General features: G+C 47.7%; 1 protein-coding gene across 4 annotated transcripts in view; it reads right to left on the bottom strand.

The window, feature by feature from the left end:
* Positions 1 to 718: 718 nt before the first annotated feature.
* CLCN4 (chloride voltage-gated channel 4) overlaps positions 719 to 19,174 on the bottom strand; it is a 56,551-nt gene continuing 38,095 nt past the window's right edge. For all 4 annotated transcript variants that reach the window (XM_066356007.1, XM_066356004.1, XM_066356005.1 and 1 more), the window contains exons 8-12: positions 18,322 to 18,867; positions 16,620 to 16,806; positions 15,441 to 15,839; positions 9,826 to 10,042; positions 719 to 3,800 (exon numbers count right to left, since the gene is read on the bottom strand). In XM_066356007.1, the coding sequence (XP_066212104.1) occupies positions 3,710 to 3,800; positions 9,826 to 10,042; positions 15,441 to 15,839; positions 16,620 to 16,806; positions 18,322 to 18,867 (1,440 nt within the window). In that variant the 3' untranslated portion in view covers positions 719 to 3,709. The remainder of the gene's footprint in view (positions 3,801 to 9,825; positions 10,043 to 15,440; positions 15,840 to 16,619; positions 16,807 to 18,321; positions 18,868 to 19,174) is intronic.

Raw genomic sequence — 19,174 nt, 5'->3', positions numbered from 1 at the left:
CAGCGAAAAGTCGTCCTGACCACACCGGGGAAAATGGAGCCCACTCCACGCTCCCGAGCTAGGTGCCCAGGCTCCCGTCCTGCAAAACACTGCAAAGACCAGAAGTCGAGTCCGAGAAAGCACTACCCAGAGGGGTGCAAACGAAGGGAAAGTCGTACTATGCCAATGATGTAATCAGTTCTTCGACTCGGTTTCTCCTCTCTTGCAGCTCAGCACCTGATAATGAACCCTAAGCAGCATTTGCACGTGTTGATCATTTCAAGTAACCAGCTCTCACCTAAGTGAAACAAACCGCTCCAAGTTTTTCAGTTTCTGTGACTTATTAGGGCCAAAATGAATCTAGTTACCTGCCTTCTCCTTTGTAAGGTCTTTGGGAAGGACGAACGGAGACATTTGAGATTGCCTGGTTTTAAGTAACAGCAAACACTGTGTGCTGATTTGCTTCTACTATGTCCCCTCTCTCTAGAAGCCACGCACACACCTGCATTCCCAGGGATGCACTCAAAAACAAGAACTGTGCGTGTCACTTTGGGGACACTTTATTTGGTGTCTGACTTCTAGTAAGAGAGAGAGAGCAACACATAGGTTGATGTGCCTGGTTAGAGAGCTCCTTTTCCATTGCGTATTTGTTTATTTACATAACCAACTGATTCAGAAAGAATCCTGTGAGTTCTACAAATGTCTAGAGCCTTTGGTTCTGAAAAAAGGAAACAAAAACTTTGCTCTGAAAAATGTTTATTTCATCTCCACAATCCAGTCTTCCTCATCTCACTCATCAGGTCACCAGGTACAGTGACAAAGTTCTACATTCAGGTACAATCAATCCCTTCCGAATCTGGACCCGCACGCTCTTTAGCAAGGAGCAGCAAAGCTCAGCGGCACATTATGCATGGAGTTTGGCCATTGGGTGGGTGGACCACATGGCTGAGTTAGGGCTCCAGGGGAGGAAAGCAACTGGCTCTGGTAGTCTCCATTGCAGCCTCCCCCATCCTTGACCTTAACCTGCCTGTCTGCCCCTGCCCTTAGTTGAGGAGAGCCTGAACCTCACAACAAATTGGAGGTTCGACTTATGAAGGAAAACAAGGTTAGGTTATTTAAGACAAGTAACACTCCCAACTGTTCCCGGTGAATTCAGGCATCCCTACGCTAACTGTTGGGAAGAAAGACAGAACTCCCCTTGGTGACCTTGGCCGGAGTAAACTGTCCCGCCACCCCTCCATGCACTCAGCTGGAGGAGGAGGAGTTCTGTGGGCCACTGGCCTTTGGCTGGCTGCTTAGTTTTGCGTTCCCTTCTGCAGTTCCTTGTTTCAGCTGAAAGGGCATCCTGGATGATCTAAATCCAGGCTCTGACTAATAGTCTTTGGGGAGGCCACGTGGGAACAAGATGGGAACGACATGAAGCAATCCTAAGACTTTTTTGGATTTAAAGTCCAGGAAAACCCAGCTTCACTTGCATTTGTTCCATGGAAACCCAATAACAACATTAATATTAGGATCTGTTACTCAATCCTTACATGCTGTGAACGAGACAACAAATTTCATTCTATTCTAAGACTGAACACTGAATTCTCTACTACTGACCAGTATTTCTACACTGACATGGCTATCTGATATTATTTTGGAGGGGGTCAATTACAGAAACAAATTTTTCAGTTTGTCAGCATGATCTGACTTAAACTTTTTAAATACATCAACTAGAAGCTTTTATAGAAACCCACTTTTAGCTTGGCTTTTATCCAAGATGAACATTTTTATTAGGGCTAAGAAATGATAAATTCTGATTGGGAGTTTTCTGTCACATCTGAGAGAGGAGTGGGGACTCTCAGGTTAGAAGACAGTGTGCTCAAAGGGGTTCAGCAACCAATGGTAAAGAGGACAGGAAAGACAATGACAGGAACACAATGATGGCATCCAGTACAACAGACAGCACTCCCTTCCCAAGGACCAATCCCCCCTTCCTAAGAGAATCGAAATCTCCTTCAGAGAAGAATACAGCTCAGTAAACACTGCGCTCCCAGACCCACATGCAGCTGGGCTCAGGGCAGCATTCTAGCCGCTGGGGAAAGTGGGCAGCTCTGCGAGAGCTTTGCTTTCCTGATATTATAATTACCCCCGTCACTTGCCTCACCCTGCTTACGAAGCAGACATGGTACCTGGCAGTTCAGCAACCATCTTGTGACTATGAGGCAATAAGCCAAAGGACAAAGGATGGTGGGAAGAAACCCCGAAGAGTGTGGGCCCTTGATGGCATTACGGAGATAGTCCTGAGTGCCCAGCTCCAGGTTTCCTACTCAGCTCATCAGTGTTCATTGGGTTTTCTGTGATTTGCAGCCAAATGCACACCTGATACATAATATCCAGTAATGAGACAGAAGAATGAGGACGACTCAGTGAAAAGAGAAGAACAAAGAGAACAGAGAGAGAGCAAACTGGATGACGTTTCTTCACACAGATCATACAGTGGGCCTAAAAAACACAGCTGAACTCCTTTCCCCAGAAAAGACAGTTCTGACTCAAAGAACAAATGCACCATTAAGTTCAATACAGTGATGCCCAATACTCAATTTGGCTGTCTAGGATTTAGTTCTGTCCTGTGCTTTGACTGCTGCTATAAAAGTGCATGCTTCTACATTAAAGCTGGGTGTTTCGCATCCTACAGAGAAGAGAATGGGACAGATCTAGAATCTATTTAGTATTTTTCTTGCAATCCATTTGGAAGAGTTCCCACTGAGAACTCATACGCCTCACCCTCTCTGCAGCCATATTTAATAGGATCTGAGAGGAAAAATAAGTAGTAACACTGGGTAGCCTGTTCTGACTCTTGTACAGGCTATTTAGAAATTCAAGCACAATTATTGTAGGCTGGAAGCATATAGGATATGGCCCATAGAAAGTGTGGCTGATCGATATTTAAGAATACACAAGCAACAGCAATAAGTGAAGCAAATGCAGCAGGGATGCAAATCAGTGACCAGGTCTGTATACGCTCAAGATAAGGATGAATCTTCTGCGTGGAAGGGGATACAGTGCAGCACTAAATGTCCCCATAGTTCGCCAGGCAGTCCCAACATGCTGGTCTTGCATAGGGAAATGGTTTCTTTATACTCATCATAACAGGCGATCCTGTTGTTGGTTTAGAAACTGATGAATGAGCAAAATAACAGACTGAGAAAAGGAGCAAGAAATGGGATAGTCATGCGTGAACCCATACTTGCAACTTTTACTATGTTCAAATTTCATTTTCTTTTTCTTTCCAACAAAGTAAGTGCAAATATCTTTAGTCTTATTCAGTAACATAGCAGCAAAACTTCAGGAACCAATACGTAAAACTCTGACACACCAATACCCTCCTGCCTTTTGGACTCAAAGCTTCACAAACATCCACCTTGAACAGAAGAGCAAATATTTCTTGACCCAGCATTTGTGTTCCAGGTCCCTGTACAAATCACAGCATTTACACCCAGCCACATGCCCCCATAGTAGTTAGTAAACTCATTAGCAAACAGAATTTGAAACTCATAAGGGGTTAAAGCTATAAAATGCCTACTCGTTCATGTATTTATTTTTTAACAAAAGATTTCATCCTTCTTCCCTTCCTTTCAAAGAAAACTTTTGGATTGTTCAGATCCAATAATAACATATCATTTGTTTACTTCTTCTAAAATGACACAGTTGTTGTATTTTTCTCAAAGTAATTGCCATCTTGTTTCTAATTAAACATGATGGATTCAGGGTCCTGGTTTGCCATCTGGGCCATATGTCTCAGAACATCCTTTTTGGTGATGATGCCAAGGAGTCTCCTGGAGAAGAAACAAAATAGAAAAAAGGGTCAACCTTGAATACTGACTCATGCCCGTCACTGAACACCAGTGCCTTTTTCACCTGGGCACACACAGAGACAACAGTGCCCAGCTTCCACTGCAGCTGGGTGCGGCCAACTGAGTGCGGCCTCTCCCAGGTTGCCTTCACGTTTCCTCACACTCTCTCTTCTTATCTGCCAATCAAAGGCAGAAGAGCCAATGAAGGACTGTGAGGTCACAGAGGATTGACTTCGGAGCCACCAAATTCAAAGACCTGGGTCCCTGATGACTGTGCGTTGCAGAGCTCACACGTGCTGCAACCCACACTGGATGTGACATGGGAGAAAGTAAACCTGGCACATCAGGCCACAGGGGTCGCGAACTTGTTTCTTATAGCAGGAAACCTATGATGACTAATACATATTCCTAAACGTCAAGGCTATAATCAATAAAATAAGTGTTTATCAAAGCCATTGTCAAAACTTGCTCACACCACAGAAATTCCAATAAGGTTTTTTAAGTATAACAATTGATTTTTTTATTTTAAATCTATCTTACTAGAAGGGTAAAGTTTGACGTTCATCTCTGACCATATATGTAAATTAGCTCCTCTTACAAAACTGCATTGCTTTCAATTTAAAAAATACAGTAATATCACCTACCAAGGTCCCTTATATAAGGTCACCTAGATAGTACATTGCACAACTTCAGGAAGCACTGTGCACAAACACTACAATGTAAATAGTGCCCTCTGGATTATGCAGTATACATTTGGACAGCCATTAACGACAGCCCTTGTCTCACTCTTTTTTTTTTAATTGATTGAATTTAGAGAGTCAGAGAGAGGAAGAGAACGAGACAGAGAGAAAAGGGGGGGAAGCATTCATTGTCGTTCCACTTAGTTGTATACTCATTGGTTACTTCCCATCTATGCCCTGACCAGAGATCAAACCCACAACCTTGGTGTTTTCGGATGATGCGCTAGCCAATTGAGCAAACCAGTCAGGGCCCTGATTTTATTAAATATTAAAATAACCACCTATTGGAACAAATCATGTCCTCTTGGTACAGTGAAGGGCTTGAAACAAGGAGATATACACACCTTCTTTGGAGAAAAGAAGTTCATTGCTAAATTACTTGGCAAAATGCCGCTTACCATATCTCCAGCAGTCCTATCAGATTAGGTCCCCACTGCCTAACCAGGCAGTGGCGCAGTGGATAGAGCACCAGACTGGGACACAGAGGACCCAGGTTCGAGACCCCGAGGTCACCAACTTGAGCACAGGCTCACATGGTTTGAGCAAGGCTCACCAGCTTGAGTCTAAGGTTGCTGGCTTGAGTAAGGGGTCACTCTGTCTGCTATAGCCCCCCGCCCTGGTCAAGGCACATGTGGGAAAGCAATCAATGAACAGCTAAGGTGCTACAACAAAGAATTGATGCTTCTCATCTCTCTTTCTGTCTGTCTGTCCCTATCTGCCCCTCTCTCTGTCTCTGTCACACAAAAAAAAAGATTAGGTCCCCACTCTTTTTTTTTTTATTTTTTTTTTATCTTTTTATTTTTTTTTAATTTTATTTATTCATTTTAGAGAGGAGAGAGAGAGGGAGAGGGAGAGAGAGAGAGAGAGAGAGAGAGAGAGAGAGAGAGAGAAAGGAGAGAGAGAGGGGGGAGGAGCTGGAAGCATCAACTCCCATATGTGCCTTGACCAGGCAAGCCCAAGGTTTCAAACCGGCGACCTCAGCATTTCCAGGTTGACGCTTTATCCACTGCGCCACCACAGGTCAGGCTAGGTCCCCACTCTTATGACCTCTTTTAACCTTATTACCTCTTTAAAGGCCCCATCTTTAAATACAGTCACATTGGAGGTTAGGACATCAACATAAGAATTGGGAATGTGGAAGGGTGACATTTCAATACATAACAGCCTTCAATTCTCTTGAAAACAAAACAGGGTTAGAAGGCAAGCAGAATGCTTACAATGCACACTGCATTGGCAGTGTAATCACACAGAAGTGGGAGCAGGTGCAAGCAGATGGGTCCACAAAGGTGGGCCACCTAAGGGTATATCCATACATGGTGGGAATGGCTTCCACTGCTAGCAATTGCCACCTAGTGGATAATTGCTCATCTTAAAGCGCCCTCTTGTTCTATTTGAAATTTCTTTTCTTTCTTTCTTTCTTTTTTTTTTTTTTTTTAGGTAAGAGGAAAGAAGATAGTGAGGCAGACTCCCACATGTGCCCCAACCGGAATCCACCTAGCAACCCCATGTGAGGGTCGATGCTCAAGTACAGAGCTATTTTTAGCACCTTAGGCTGACAGGCTCAGACCAACTGAGCTATTCTCAGTGCCTGGGGCCATGCTTGAACCAATTGAGCCACTGGCTGCGAGAGGGGAAGAGAGAAAGAAAGGGGAGAGGGAAGGGGAGAGAACAGATGGCCACTTCTCCTGTGTGCCCTGGCTGGAAATCAAAGTTGGGATGTCCATATGCTGGCCCGACACTCTATCCATTGAGCCACCAGCCAGGGTGAAATTTATTTTCTACTTTGAAAATCTGGCTCAGAGCATTCTCCTTTAGAACAGCTGGGTAACACCACTAAAATTAGACTATGTCCGTTTTCCTTAGTAGACGACAAGCTCCTTGGCTTTATTTTTTAAACACTTGTGAGCTTTCTCCAGTTCTCAAATAGATGTTCAGAAACATTATTAAACTAATGTTGCTTGGAAAAATATATGACTTGTTAGTGTTTGCAGAGTGCTGAGAACTCTACTGTAACATAAACAACATGCACACACACATACATACTCCCGTATCTATAAAGCCTGGTTTTTATTTCCTTATCTTCACCTTGGAGACAGCATCAAAGATCAGACATTTGCCTAAAGCTGCCCTGACAACCTCCCCTTCAAGCTCTGAAACTACAGTGTCTGAAAGTCAGCCTGGTTACAACAGTTCTGGGGAAACACACATTCAGGAGCTGCCTCGGGTGCCAGTGTCAATTGTGCCCTGGCCTGTGACAATAATTATCACAGAAGAACACTGCACATCCACCCGGAAGCAGGCAACATCAAACCCAGCAGGGGTCATTAGTGCCGTGAAATGTCCCATTTGATTTAAATCAAGAGTTTGTACTTCCAGCCCCTTTGGGTAGCAGTTCAAGTGAATCCGGTGACTGATAAACAGCCGATCTATGACCATGAAATTCAGATTAAAGCAGGACTTGAGGAGAGCTGATGCCATGTCCCTGGCCCGCCTGTCCTTCGCAGATCCCAAGTACAGAAGATCCCACCCGAATTCACTCTTTGCCACTAGAGGCTTTTTCGACTCCAGCATTCTGGGGACGAAGACTTCTTTGGTCCCTGATCTGATTTCACAATGATCTTGGACCCCAGGCCCTGAGAAATCCTGCAAATGATGCAGGTCAACAGGACAAGCTGGGCTCTTGGGCGCAAGCAAGGAAGGCACATGGCAACAGAGTAATCAAAACTGCACACCAGCTTAAGACGTGCCTGTCCTGGCCGCAAGCCCGGGGACATGAAACGCCCCTACACAAGGACCCCTTGCCAGCACTAACGTATCAGCATCTGTGTTTGTTTAAAATATGGAGAGAAAGAGAGAGAGAGAGAGATTTTGTTTTCTCACAGAATATTCGAAGCCAATTTCAGCACCCAAATCTTCACAGAAAATCCTCATGGGGCTCCATGGGGTGCAAGCGGGTGTTAGGAGCAGAATTTCCTGCCAGAACTAGAAATTCCAATGATAACTGACATTGGATTATTATTTTAAAGGGAAAGAGAAATTGCTATCCACTTGAGATGACACGGGTGATCACAGTAGTATTTATGCCAAACGCTAGAAATTCAAGTACATAAATGGGCTTCAGTGTTCTGCAAAGTGGGATCCCCCAACCACAGCAGCCCCTCGGGGCTTGTTAGAAACATACATTCTCCACCGTCAGAGCTGCGCTGGGGCCCAGCACTTTAGGGTTCACCCGGAGGTTTAATCCTCAGGGATTCTGATGCATACTCAAATTGGAGGACCCCTGAGTTCCTTTAAAAATCATGGCAAAAATCATCTCTAGTTTCAAGCAGTTGTTTATTTGTTACATATTGATGCCCCTCCCATGTGCAACACACCCTCCTAGCCGCTGTCAGAGCTAAGGAGGACATCTGTCCTGTCGGCTAGGAGTTCTCTGGGTCGATCTACAAGTCCAACCCCTGCAGAGCCCTGCGCTGCTGCTATCACGACAGTGGGAAGAAAGCTGAACGAGCACGCACTGCTCACTGGGCTGTCCTCCGGCATCCAGTCCAGGGTCGCTCCATTGCAACACTAGCGACATTGAGGGCCGATGATGCTTTGCTGCCAGTGGGGCTGGCCTGCGCACTGCAGGGTGCTGAGTGCCACCCTTGCCCTCTACCCACTAGGTGCCGGCAGCACCCTTCCCCCAGCTGTGACACCCAGCTCTCTGGAGGGCAAAATCACTCGGGTTGAGAAGTGCTGGATTGAACTGGATGGAGTGTACCAGCTCTGGAAAAATGGAAACTACATTAGAGACGGAAGCCTCTGGGATCTATAAAGTCCTAGGGAACGCCCAGTCCCCACACCTCTACCCCCGGCCCATAAACGAATAAACCGGGCGAGCAACCTCTTCCTCCTACCAAGCTTTGGATGCCGTAGAATTTGGGGTGCGCCTCTGAGCCCAAAGAATGGCCCCTGGGGCCCCATGCCTCTGATGCCATCATGACCCTTTGGTCTCTGCAGCGCTGCTTGCCTGGTTTGCATATCACAGAGTAAAAGGAATATTGTTCGGCAGAGACAATGCCATGGGGCCACCACACCTCTCAGCTTTGCAGTAACATTTGTGTTGAAAGCATGAACTCGCTTTGAACAGACTGATGAATTAGGGACCAAGCTGAGCATCATGCCAAGTTCACACTGGCTTCTGGTGATTCATCCGGGAGAAACTTGGCCAGGTGAGTGCAGAAAGCCGCGCCCAGCCCAGCCCAGGACACAGGGACACACAGAATGCTCGCGAGCTGCAACCCTCACGCCGCTCACATCCATGAACCAACCTGAGGCTTTCTCAAGGCAGTGACATATTTATTGTCCTACTGATATATTTCTTAACCATTTAATCTGTCTAAAATGGAACTACCATTTTTATTACCTTCCCATCTCTTTTTCTCTAACGTATCACTGATGAAGTTTTTGAGTATTGTGCTATTGTGCCCCTAACCCTATTTTTCTTGGAAGCTCTGTGGTTTTCATTGCTCATTTTTGCCAATGATCAGTGCCATGATTTTGAGGAATATATGTCACATCACAGCAGAAAAAGCTGCACCTCCCTGAGCCAAGTGTCACCTGGGTGGTAGAAGAGTAGCCCCCAACCCTCTCCCATGGCTCCTCCCCTTTAGGGCTCCACCTGCAGCCTCAGACCAGATAGCGCCCCACCTGGAAGCTTCCTCCATCTTCCTGGGCTGCACTGGCCCCATGCTAAGTCCAAAGGGCTCCCAGTCATTTTCTTTGCAATGAGCTCACTAGAACTTACCGCCATCCTCTAACCCAGTGGTAGTCAACCTTTTTATACCTACCGCCCACTTTTGTATCTCTGTTAGTAGTAAAATTTTCCAACCGCCCACCGGTTCCACAGTCATGGCAATTTATAAAGTAGGGAAGTCACTTTACTTTATAAAATTTATAAAGCAGAGTGACAGCAAGTGAAAGCATATAATCATAATTACTTACCAAGTACTTTATGTCGGATTTTCACTAAGTTTGGCAGAATAAATCTTTATAAAACAATTTATTATAGTTAAATCTATCTTTTTATTTATACTTTGGTTGCTCCACTACTGCCCACCATGAAAGCTGGAGTGCCCCCTAGTGGGAAGTAGGGACCAGGTTGACTACCACTGCTCTAGGCAGTGCTGGTCCTTGAGTCCCCTAAGGACTGAGACTGGATCTCATCATCTTGTTCTCCCAAGTCCGGCCACAGTTTACCTTCCGTCAGCAGTAGTGCAGCCACTCACCCGCTCCGGGTCACCAGGCACTGCCGGAGCCCCAGCTTCCGGAAGATGTCCACCACCGTCTCCATCGGGGTGTGGTCCGTGACCGTGAATGGGCTGAGGTTCAGGACACGGCGCAGCTTCAGGGGCTGTGGGCTGTTGGCTGGCAGCTCAGGGGGGTCCTCCGTGAAGTACATGATGGAACTGCTCACAACGCCCTCCTGCCTCTGCCTGGCGTTCTCTGGAATGGGCAAGCAGAGCATAAGCAATACCAAGGTCCCTTGCTTAGCAAGTGCCAAGCGGGGACACAGGGCCTCCCATCTTCTGCAGGACTTAGAATTCCACAGAAAAGGGGCTGAAAGGGCAAAGTCTACATTCTTTTGGTGGGAAGCCTCCTTATCTTTTTCATTTGAATGTATTGGGATGATGTTGGTTTGTAAAACCATACAGGGCCCTAGCCGGTTGGCTCAGTGGTAGAGCGTCGGCCTGGCGTGCGGGAGTCCCAGGTTCAATTCCCGGCCAGGGCACACAGGAGAGGTGCCCATCTGCTTCTCCACCCCTCCCCCTCTCCTTCCTCTCTGTCTCTCTCTTCCCCTCCCGTAGCCAAGGCTCTACTGGAGCAAAGTTGGCCCGGGCACTGAGGATGGCTCTGTGGCCTCTGCCTCAGGTGCTAGAATGGCTCTGGTTGCAGCAGAGCATCGCCCCCTGGTGGGCAGAGCGTCGCCCCCTGGTGGGCGTGCCGGGTGGATCCCGGTCGGGCGCATGCGGGAGTCTATCTGACTGCCTCCCCGTTTCCAACTTCAGAAAAATACAAAAACAAACAAACAAAAACCATACAGGTTTCAAGTGTACAACTCAGCAAAACACCATCTGCACACTGCCCCAAACAATGTCTCTTTCCGTCCCGTCTCCCCTCTGCCCTCCTCCATTACCCCCATCTCCCTCTGGCTACTGCCACCCTCTTGTCTGCATCTAAGTGTTGTGGATACATGCTTTTTGAGGTGAAGGGATTAAACTCCATATTCTTTTCTCTTTATTTTTAATTTATTGTGTTGACATGGTTTCAAGTGTCCCACTCAATACAACTCCCTCACCCACCGCATCGTACTAAACACCACATTCTTAATGAGGGGCTTCCGCCAAACAGCTGTGAGGCCAGCTAGTGCAGGGCAAGGGTCCCCCTGCTGCGACCCAACCGCTCGTTGCCGAACACTAGAAAGACGGGCCTGACCCAGACGGCTACTTCGGGGGGTGCAGGGCCGCCCCTGGGTGCCAGGGCACGCAGACAGCCCAGGGCCCTCTGCCCTTGCCTTCCTATCACTTCTTCACCTCAGCTCGGGCTGAAATTCGACGTGACAAGAAACGCTTTTTACAAACTAACTTCTAGTTGGCCCAAATGGCATTATGGGTCCTGAAAGGAACAGAAAATTAATAGCATCATCCCAAGCTCGTAGCACAGAAATGCAGCTCAATCCCAAAATGGCCCGTGGGACCGGAGGAAGGGCCCTAGAAGAGCTGCACGGCTCCCCCTTAGGTTATCTCTCTTCAAAGTGGGCTGTTTTAGGGATTTCTCAAAGAAAGACAATAAAATTGTGGCGGCAGCCTCTTCCGATCCATAGCACAGGCACATGGAAGAGAGCTGGAGAAAGCCGGGCGACAGGAGTCAGTGCAATACAGCTTCACGCAGCCCCAGAAACCCAGGCTATTTTAAGTCACACATGAAACAAATCCATCAGTCTCCAGATCTTTCTCCAAGGCAATTTTCCTTCTGTCGGAATTTTAATCTTTCTTTTGGTCCATGGGAAAAGGTTAGGAAAAATGTACAGGGAGGCTTGCCTGAAAATGAAGCCTGGTTTCTATAATACAACTCTTGCTTTCTCAAGGACTACTAGTCACCTATATTGTTCTTTGAGAAATAAAATTCTAACTGCCTGCTCTAAGGCCGTTTATTGCGGTGAGTATTCTAATGGAAAATTGGCAGCAGTCGGGGTCAGGCTGAGTTTGAAAAGGGGTCTCTGTTTGAAGGAGGAACACAGGGCCTGCTGGGCAAATGCCTGCACATCATTTGGGTCAGGTTAAATCTAATGACATCAAATGGGATCTGATTTGACCGCAAATGCTCGATAACACACACAATGCACACTGCACACTCGTCCTAAGTCAAGATGATTTCGTTCTGAAGCACTAGGTGGGAGGAAACAGTCAACACATACTTATTTGCTCCTTTTCATGCACCAATTGATTCTCTAAAACTCCCACAAAACGGGCATCCCATCTCTCTAAATAATCAGGTTGAACGTTAGGAATGTGTCCAAGCCACACACCTCAATCAAGAACTGATTGCATGGATTTGCTGAAATGCAACTTAGTAGACTGTCAGTCCACTTGCTGAAATAAATAAGCTTACATTTCCTCTGCACTTTACTGATTGGGTTCGAAGCCCGGATTCTAACAGCAGCTAATTTGGTGAATTCTTGCCCGCCAGTGCATTCCCAGTGCCTAGACAATGCCTAGCACACGGCAAGCACAAAACAGTTATTTGCCAAATGCATGCATGAACCAATCAATCAACGAGTGAATGAGGAGTGAGTAGGCCTACTAAAGGCTGGTGGACTTGGCTTTGCCCGCTGTGTAGAACAGAACCGCTTGCACACAGGCAGTATTAGGAATGAGATCCCATAATTTAGTCACTGCCAAACAAGGAACAGAAAGCAGCAGGTGGGGTCCGAGCCAGAGCCCCGAGCTATATGCTCCTTGCAACTCCAAGAGTGCCCAGGGCTGCTCTCTGCAGACAAGCTCTGCCAGGCCGCTTTGGAGCTCGTTTAGAAAGACTTGTCATAAAGCTTCCAACTTTGGGGCTGGAGGTTAGTTTCCTCATGCATGGGGAAATCCATCTGTATACATGTTTTCATCTCCAGCATAAAGAAGTGGATAATTCCACTGTTCTTCCAAGACGAAACCTCTTTATCCCTAAACAGCCCGTCCAACAGATCTGTCACTTACGTTCTTATTCTGTCCTCGACGTAGACCCCTTTCTGCAAGTAAGCATCTTCCACATGCTGGAGAATCATCATTAAATCATCCACCAGAAAGAAACAAACTCCGAGTTTACTTAGCTCTTGCCCATAACTCTAGCTTCCTACTCCTTTGATCATTTCTGTGGCTTCCCACTGAGTCCTCTCTCAGCCTGTCCTTGTTTAATTGTGGAACTCCAGACTACAAGAGCCTGAACCCCACTGGGCATGGGAAGAGCCTCATATTTGCAAATGGCCCCCAGAGGTAAAGTCCCCTTTCCCAGGAACTTGACAGGGTGGCATACGGCCCCTGTGCCAGTGTGCGCCAGTGAAGAGGGCTGCGCTCCCTAGACAGTACCAACAAACTGCCCCTAATGACGATCACAGCCGTGGTCTGATCACATTCCAGAGACGGACTGAAAATACCAACACATTTTCAGTGTCACACGAGCAGGTGCTACAATTTTTAACATGACCCATAAGAAAAATCCTTCTTTGCCTTATTTATCATTCTTTTCTTATCCAAACTATCTCAGATCTATCTATAGTCTTCAGTGTGCCTAATTCCCCTAAAAGTGAAGTTGGCATGGAATCATTACTAGCTCAATGCTAACATCATATTTCCATATTCACAAAAGGGCACAGAACTCTGCAAACACAGGTCACTAATTTCTCCACCAGAATAAAGGAACTCTTCTATTTCCACAACCTGGAAAACAGCTTTTCTGAACGCACAGAGCAAAACACACCCCTTGCCTTTCCACAAACCATGTAAATAGCAGCTTCTATGCTATTCGAGGCCTGATTGAAAGCACATAGGTATTATTTACACAGCATGTTGCCTCTTTAGACATTCCAAACATAGCTTCTCGGGGAGCGCTCGGTTGGCAAGCTTCAATTTCTTCTCCAGCGGCTTGATGACAATTGCTGCTCCCCACTTGATTACAGTAATGGGTTTCAGCAAAATTAGTAAACTGTCTCTTAGCAGGTGTGCCTGGAGCTACACAACAAGTAATGAATTCTGTGACATTTATTACTTTAGTTTTTAAATTTCAACCTTTGCATAAAAGAGTTTAAGTACTGAATACACTTTTTAAAGGTTGCTGATTACATTATTTTAAAACAAACCCAAACCCTACTTACACAGCATTTTAAAAGAAATCTCATTTTTTATACAGCAATACTTATGCCCGAAGGCACCTACCAGTTAAGTGGCAGAGCCTATAAGGAAAAGCAGCAGCACTGAGCATGAGCACAAGTGTCCCATTGCGTCTGAAATGGAAAATCAGCTGTTGCTCTGGGGAGGTAAATATGTTAGAGCATCAACCTAAAATTAGGAGATATAACTTATCAAAAGTTTTAAATTGTTTCATTGATTTTGAGAGAGAGAGGAAGGGAGAGAGACAGAGACAGAGAGAAAAACATTGACCGGCTGGTCCCTTTATTCATGCGCTCACTGGCCGACTCTTGGATGTGCCCTGACTGGGGATGGAACCCGCAACCCTGCCACATCCAAACAACTGAGCTACCCGACCAGGGCAACTAAAGGTATTTTTACGAAGGTTTTGATGAAATACATGCAAAGAGACCTGAAATTCAAAGGGAGAGCCTAAGGATTGTCAGGTAAAGGCACATTCCCTGGGGGCATTCTGCCATCATACCAGGCGAGTCCCCCGGCAAACGTCACCAACACTCTGAAAGATGGAAGAGATGGTAAAATCATCGGCTGCATGCCTGAGCTATGTCACAGGCCCCAGCCTGTGGGGAGATACCGGGACAGGGTGCAGAGCACAGAGCAGGGTGTGAGCAGGACAGCGTCTGTGTCTGCCCGCACCGGGCAGTGTGCTGGACTCCACTGGAGCAAGCCCCGCGGCTCACCGCTCCTCCTGGCCGGACCTGCTGCCGCTCACACCCAGGCTGGCTTCTCTGAGCTGCCTGCCTTCGGACACCCCCAGTGGGCATCGTCCCCTCTCTTCTCTCCCAGCTCAGCAGCCCGCCCTCAGCCCAGCTTCCTTTGGTTAGCATCACACACAACTGACATGACTTCTGCTCACTAGCCCACATGGGCCTCGAACGGGAGGAATGGGACATAATATCGGCAAGCAAAGTGACAGGCTTGTGTGCCGCCGAGATAGCCATGGAGGCAAAGAGCTGACCCGCTGAGCTGGGAGCCCGCCTGGAAGTCCGTCTCCAAGAGCAACGCGGCCTCCCCACCTCTCCCTTCTCAGCCCTGCCCAGCGGTAGGCTCCCTGCAAGGTGGCAGCCGCTTGCCTCCTACGGGCCTGCGGTCCAGGCAGCGGCTGGCACACAGGGTGCTCATCTTCCAGCCCACAATGTCCCTCCCATGACACTGCTCCCTCAGTGTGACACGAGCACCAGCAGCACAGCACTAACAGGGAGCTTGGGAGGAACGCAGTCTCGGGCCCCACCCGAGATGTCCTGGCTCAGAACATGCACTGCAGCCAGGTTCCCAGATGACGCAAACATACATTCAAGTGCAGGATCCCCGGCTTAAAGGCCTCTGACCTCCGTACATTCTCTCTACCCTCTTTGAGAATGTGGGGGAGGGGGTACAAAGGCTGCCATCTGTGTCTCAGTAGCACGTAAGCCTTCCTCTCTACTCACTTATTGCAAGAATCAGTTCCCTCCTCTGGGCAAATCCGATGAGACGCTCGGAGTCCTTGGAGACTACCACGGGGAAGCCATTGTAGTCGGTCTCTTTGATGAGAGTCTCCACGTCCTCCACGGTCATGCTGTCCTGGGTGAGCACGGACAGCGGTGGCTCTCCCCGCCGAGGCCGCATGACATCAGTGGCCAGTGTGCGGTGAGTGAACTCGTCCTTCACATCCAGAAATGGGTACCCGTTTAAGTGGATATGGGCCTCATAGATGCCTTCTTTTCCAAAGGCATCAGCCACCCACTTGCTGGTCACAGCTGCTGCCATCAGGGGTACAATGTACTCTAGACCACCCGTTAATTCAAACATGATGACCACCAATGACACCGTCATCCTGGTAACTCCACCTACAAGTGAAGAGAGGAGCAAAATTCCAAAACCCAAGCCCAGACCCCTGGAAGGCATGAATTGTGGAAACTGACACGCTGGCTGTACGTTCTCTGGACAGGAGAGTTTCCAAGGACATAATCTAAGACTGTCCCAAGGAGATGGTTCTACATGCCGCCCATGCTCGGACCTCTGGAACTGGGGCCAGAGTCTGTTAACAGTCTTGCATCAGAAAGCCATGAGTCACATCTGACTGGAAGGGCTCTTATGCACTGAGGGACAACTTGGGTGTCTATTTGCCTAGGACCACACGCCTTGCTTTTTGATGAGTGGATCCTATGTGGGCTATGCAGGCTTTTGCCTCAGCAAGTCTGACTCTCTTCCAGAAACCCATAAGCTGGAAAATTGTAGAGACTCTTAGAGACTACAGACAGGAGAAGGTCCCACCCTGGTGCCTTTGACTTTCCACTTCTCTATAAGTGTCCAAGAGTGACTGCAGAAGCCCCACAAGTATTGATTCAGGGGTACAAACAAATTTTAGCAAGTAGATAAATTGCCAATTACGGAATCCATGAATAATGAGGACCGACTGCCTATCATAGACCAGATAGAAGCCTGGGTACAGTAAGCCGCTGAGATTTAGGGGTTTACTCGTCACAGCAACACAACCTCTCCCATCCTGAGAACACGGTGCTCACGTCTTCCTTCTGGCCAGCCCTCTAACTCAGACCAGCCTTTGGACTCGGTCTGTCTCCCCTTCCCTCGTAGCCTCCACCCCCCCAGCCCAGCCCTGGCTGTACCTAGGCAGGCCGCTGCTCCCACCATGGCATAAAGGCCCGGGGTGACACAGTCCGCTCCAGGCCGGCACCAGTTCCTGAAGATGATCCAGTCATGGTGATGGTAGGCCAGCTGCTCCACGCCGATCCCCACCATCCTGCCCGCCATGGCCCCCACAGCCATGCTGGGGATGAAGAGACCTGATGGGATCTCCAGGGAGCACACACAGAGAAGCAGAGTGAGGGAAGGAGCCCGAACCCCCAGCCCACCTCCCCCGGTACACAGCGTGCCCCTCGACAAGCCTGCATTCCGCCTCAGTCTCCAGAGGAGGTGCAACGCTTCCGAGTAAGTCGGCTGGTGAGAGGAGGGACAAGGGATTGCCCCCCCCCAGTCACTTGTATCTACTGTGACTTGGAGAGAATGCAATTTTACACTTTCATTTCCCAGCCTTCAAAAGCTGGCCCGGCTTGCCTGCTGCGGATTAAAGAACGATAAGCCCCACTGCAAACAGCATTCAAAGCCAGCACCTGTCGTTTAAGATACTCACCACTTTATTGGTCCCCTTGCGTGTCCTTCAGATTAGCTTTTAAAATTAAATGTCAAGCCACAGCATGAAAATGGAAAAGAGGGGCCTGCGACTGTTCACAGGTAGAATAAAGAAGCTGAAAGCAACAGGGCAGCTGCCCTGAATCTTCCAAAAAGCTTTTCATGGCTTACTGCCATCTTGAATATACAGTAGCTAAACACCTGTTAGGGGCAGGGGGCAGTGCCCTCTTCCCAACAGAATCCATTTTCCAAAAAGTATTCTGAGTATTGTCAAGCCAGGTTAGAGGCAGCAAACAAAAGAATCCTATGTGAAACAAAGGATCTTGGTAATAGTGTGCTTTCTATTTTGCTGTGTGAAAATACACTTGAATTTATCCAGCGATCAGATACAGGCCATAGAACACTCCTGACTACCCGTGTTCACAGAGGGTGCACATGACTGCGACGCCGAGCGGGAGCCGCATTTATGCCCAGCCCGAACTGTCATCAGTCTTAGGATGGAAATGAACCTTTAACCAAATTCCAGGTAAGTTTTGGTCCTTGAGAATGATTTCTAGAGTTTGGGACATTCCTGAGGAAACTGCTCCTTTCTGAGCTGCCCCTTGTCCTACAGCCACTTAATAATCCCCTGAACTTCAAAGTCCACTTCTCCCAGCAGGCACCAGAGGGTGTGGCTAGTCCCCCTGCACACAAAGGCAAACCGCTGTGCTGGGAGAGGCTGGACCAGAGACAGTCAGCTGTTTAAAACAGTTCGCCCGTCCTTGTTCTCAGGGCAACAATTTAGGCTTGTGCTTGACCATTACACACTCAAATGTGAACTCTATACATGGTTTCTTAGACTTTTTAAAAAGAAACACATCATAAAAACACACAGAAAGTAATAGTAATGGCAAACAACGGGGGTGCTGGTCCTTGGTGCTGGTTACACAAGCATGTGTGTTTCATGAAAGTGCGCCAAGCTGTACATGTAAAATAGGATTAAAATCTCTATTTAATAGGCTTGCTATTTATCAAAAGCACAGTTTCTTGTTGATTAAAAGAATGTCAAGTGCCCAGCACAAGACAACATTCAGTAAATAGCAATCTCCCTTTCCTCCTATCACAATTTTATTTTGGCAAGTAGGGTGCCACCCCCAAAAGGACATGGGGGGCCCCACGTCCTCCTTCCCCTTCACTTACCTTCATGCCAAAGGTAAATATGGTAATGACAATTTTGAAGATCAGCGCCAGGGCCAGCTGCCACATAGCTGTATATACGCCACGCCCGGCTGGCCGGTCAGGAATGTCATCCACAGGCCGGGTCATGTTGGGATCGTTGATATAGTCACAGAGCTGGGAGGACTCGAGGGCCCCACAGTCATTGAACAGCTCAGAAATGAGCTCGCTTGTGCTCTGGCGTGTGTAGGGGTTGGGGTAGGCAATGATGGCGGTGATGGCAGTCACCACGATGACCTCCAGCACCGGGTACTTCCCCAGCCTGGTGGTTTTGCGCCTCCTGCACCAGGCGATGTTGCAGCGGATAAAGAGGGTCCCCCACAAGCCCCCAAAGACCCCCAGCAGGATGAAGGGAAAGAGCTCAGCCATGAACCAGGGTGTGTGATATTCCACATAAAAGAGAACAAGGCGACTGTTCCCAAAGGGATTGATGGACCGCAGTGTGAAGGCAGCCACCAGGGCCGCGAAGAAGGACCTCCACAAGGTCTTCAGCGGGAAGTAGTAACTGACCTAGGGTGAGGAAGGGGAGAATTAGTGACTGGCCAACGACGGTAAGTATTCAGTCCTCAATCTAGGTTTAATTATGATCCAAATACACCAGAAAAGAGCTTTAAAGGACTCTCACTATGTCTAAACGTGGAATGGATACTAGTCAAGGTGTTTTTGAGCTATTTTCTAAGAGAAATGAAAATATTTAATCATAATTTTGTTTATGGCACAGAGACCCTCCTAAAGGCAAATAAACGTGTGAATTTGATTTTACAGACATCAGAGTAAATCAAGGCTTGAAAAACCCTGGCCAAGCAAGTGGATCCAA

This window comes from Saccopteryx leptura, chromosome X, assembly GCF_036850995.1.
Source record: "Saccopteryx leptura isolate mSacLep1 chromosome X, mSacLep1_pri_phased_curated, whole genome shotgun sequence".
NCBI lineage: Eukaryota > Metazoa > Chordata > Mammalia > Chiroptera > Emballonuridae > Saccopteryx > Saccopteryx leptura.
Note: the sequence above shows the minus strand (reverse complement) of the source record. Positions and strands in the feature narration are given on the sequence as shown.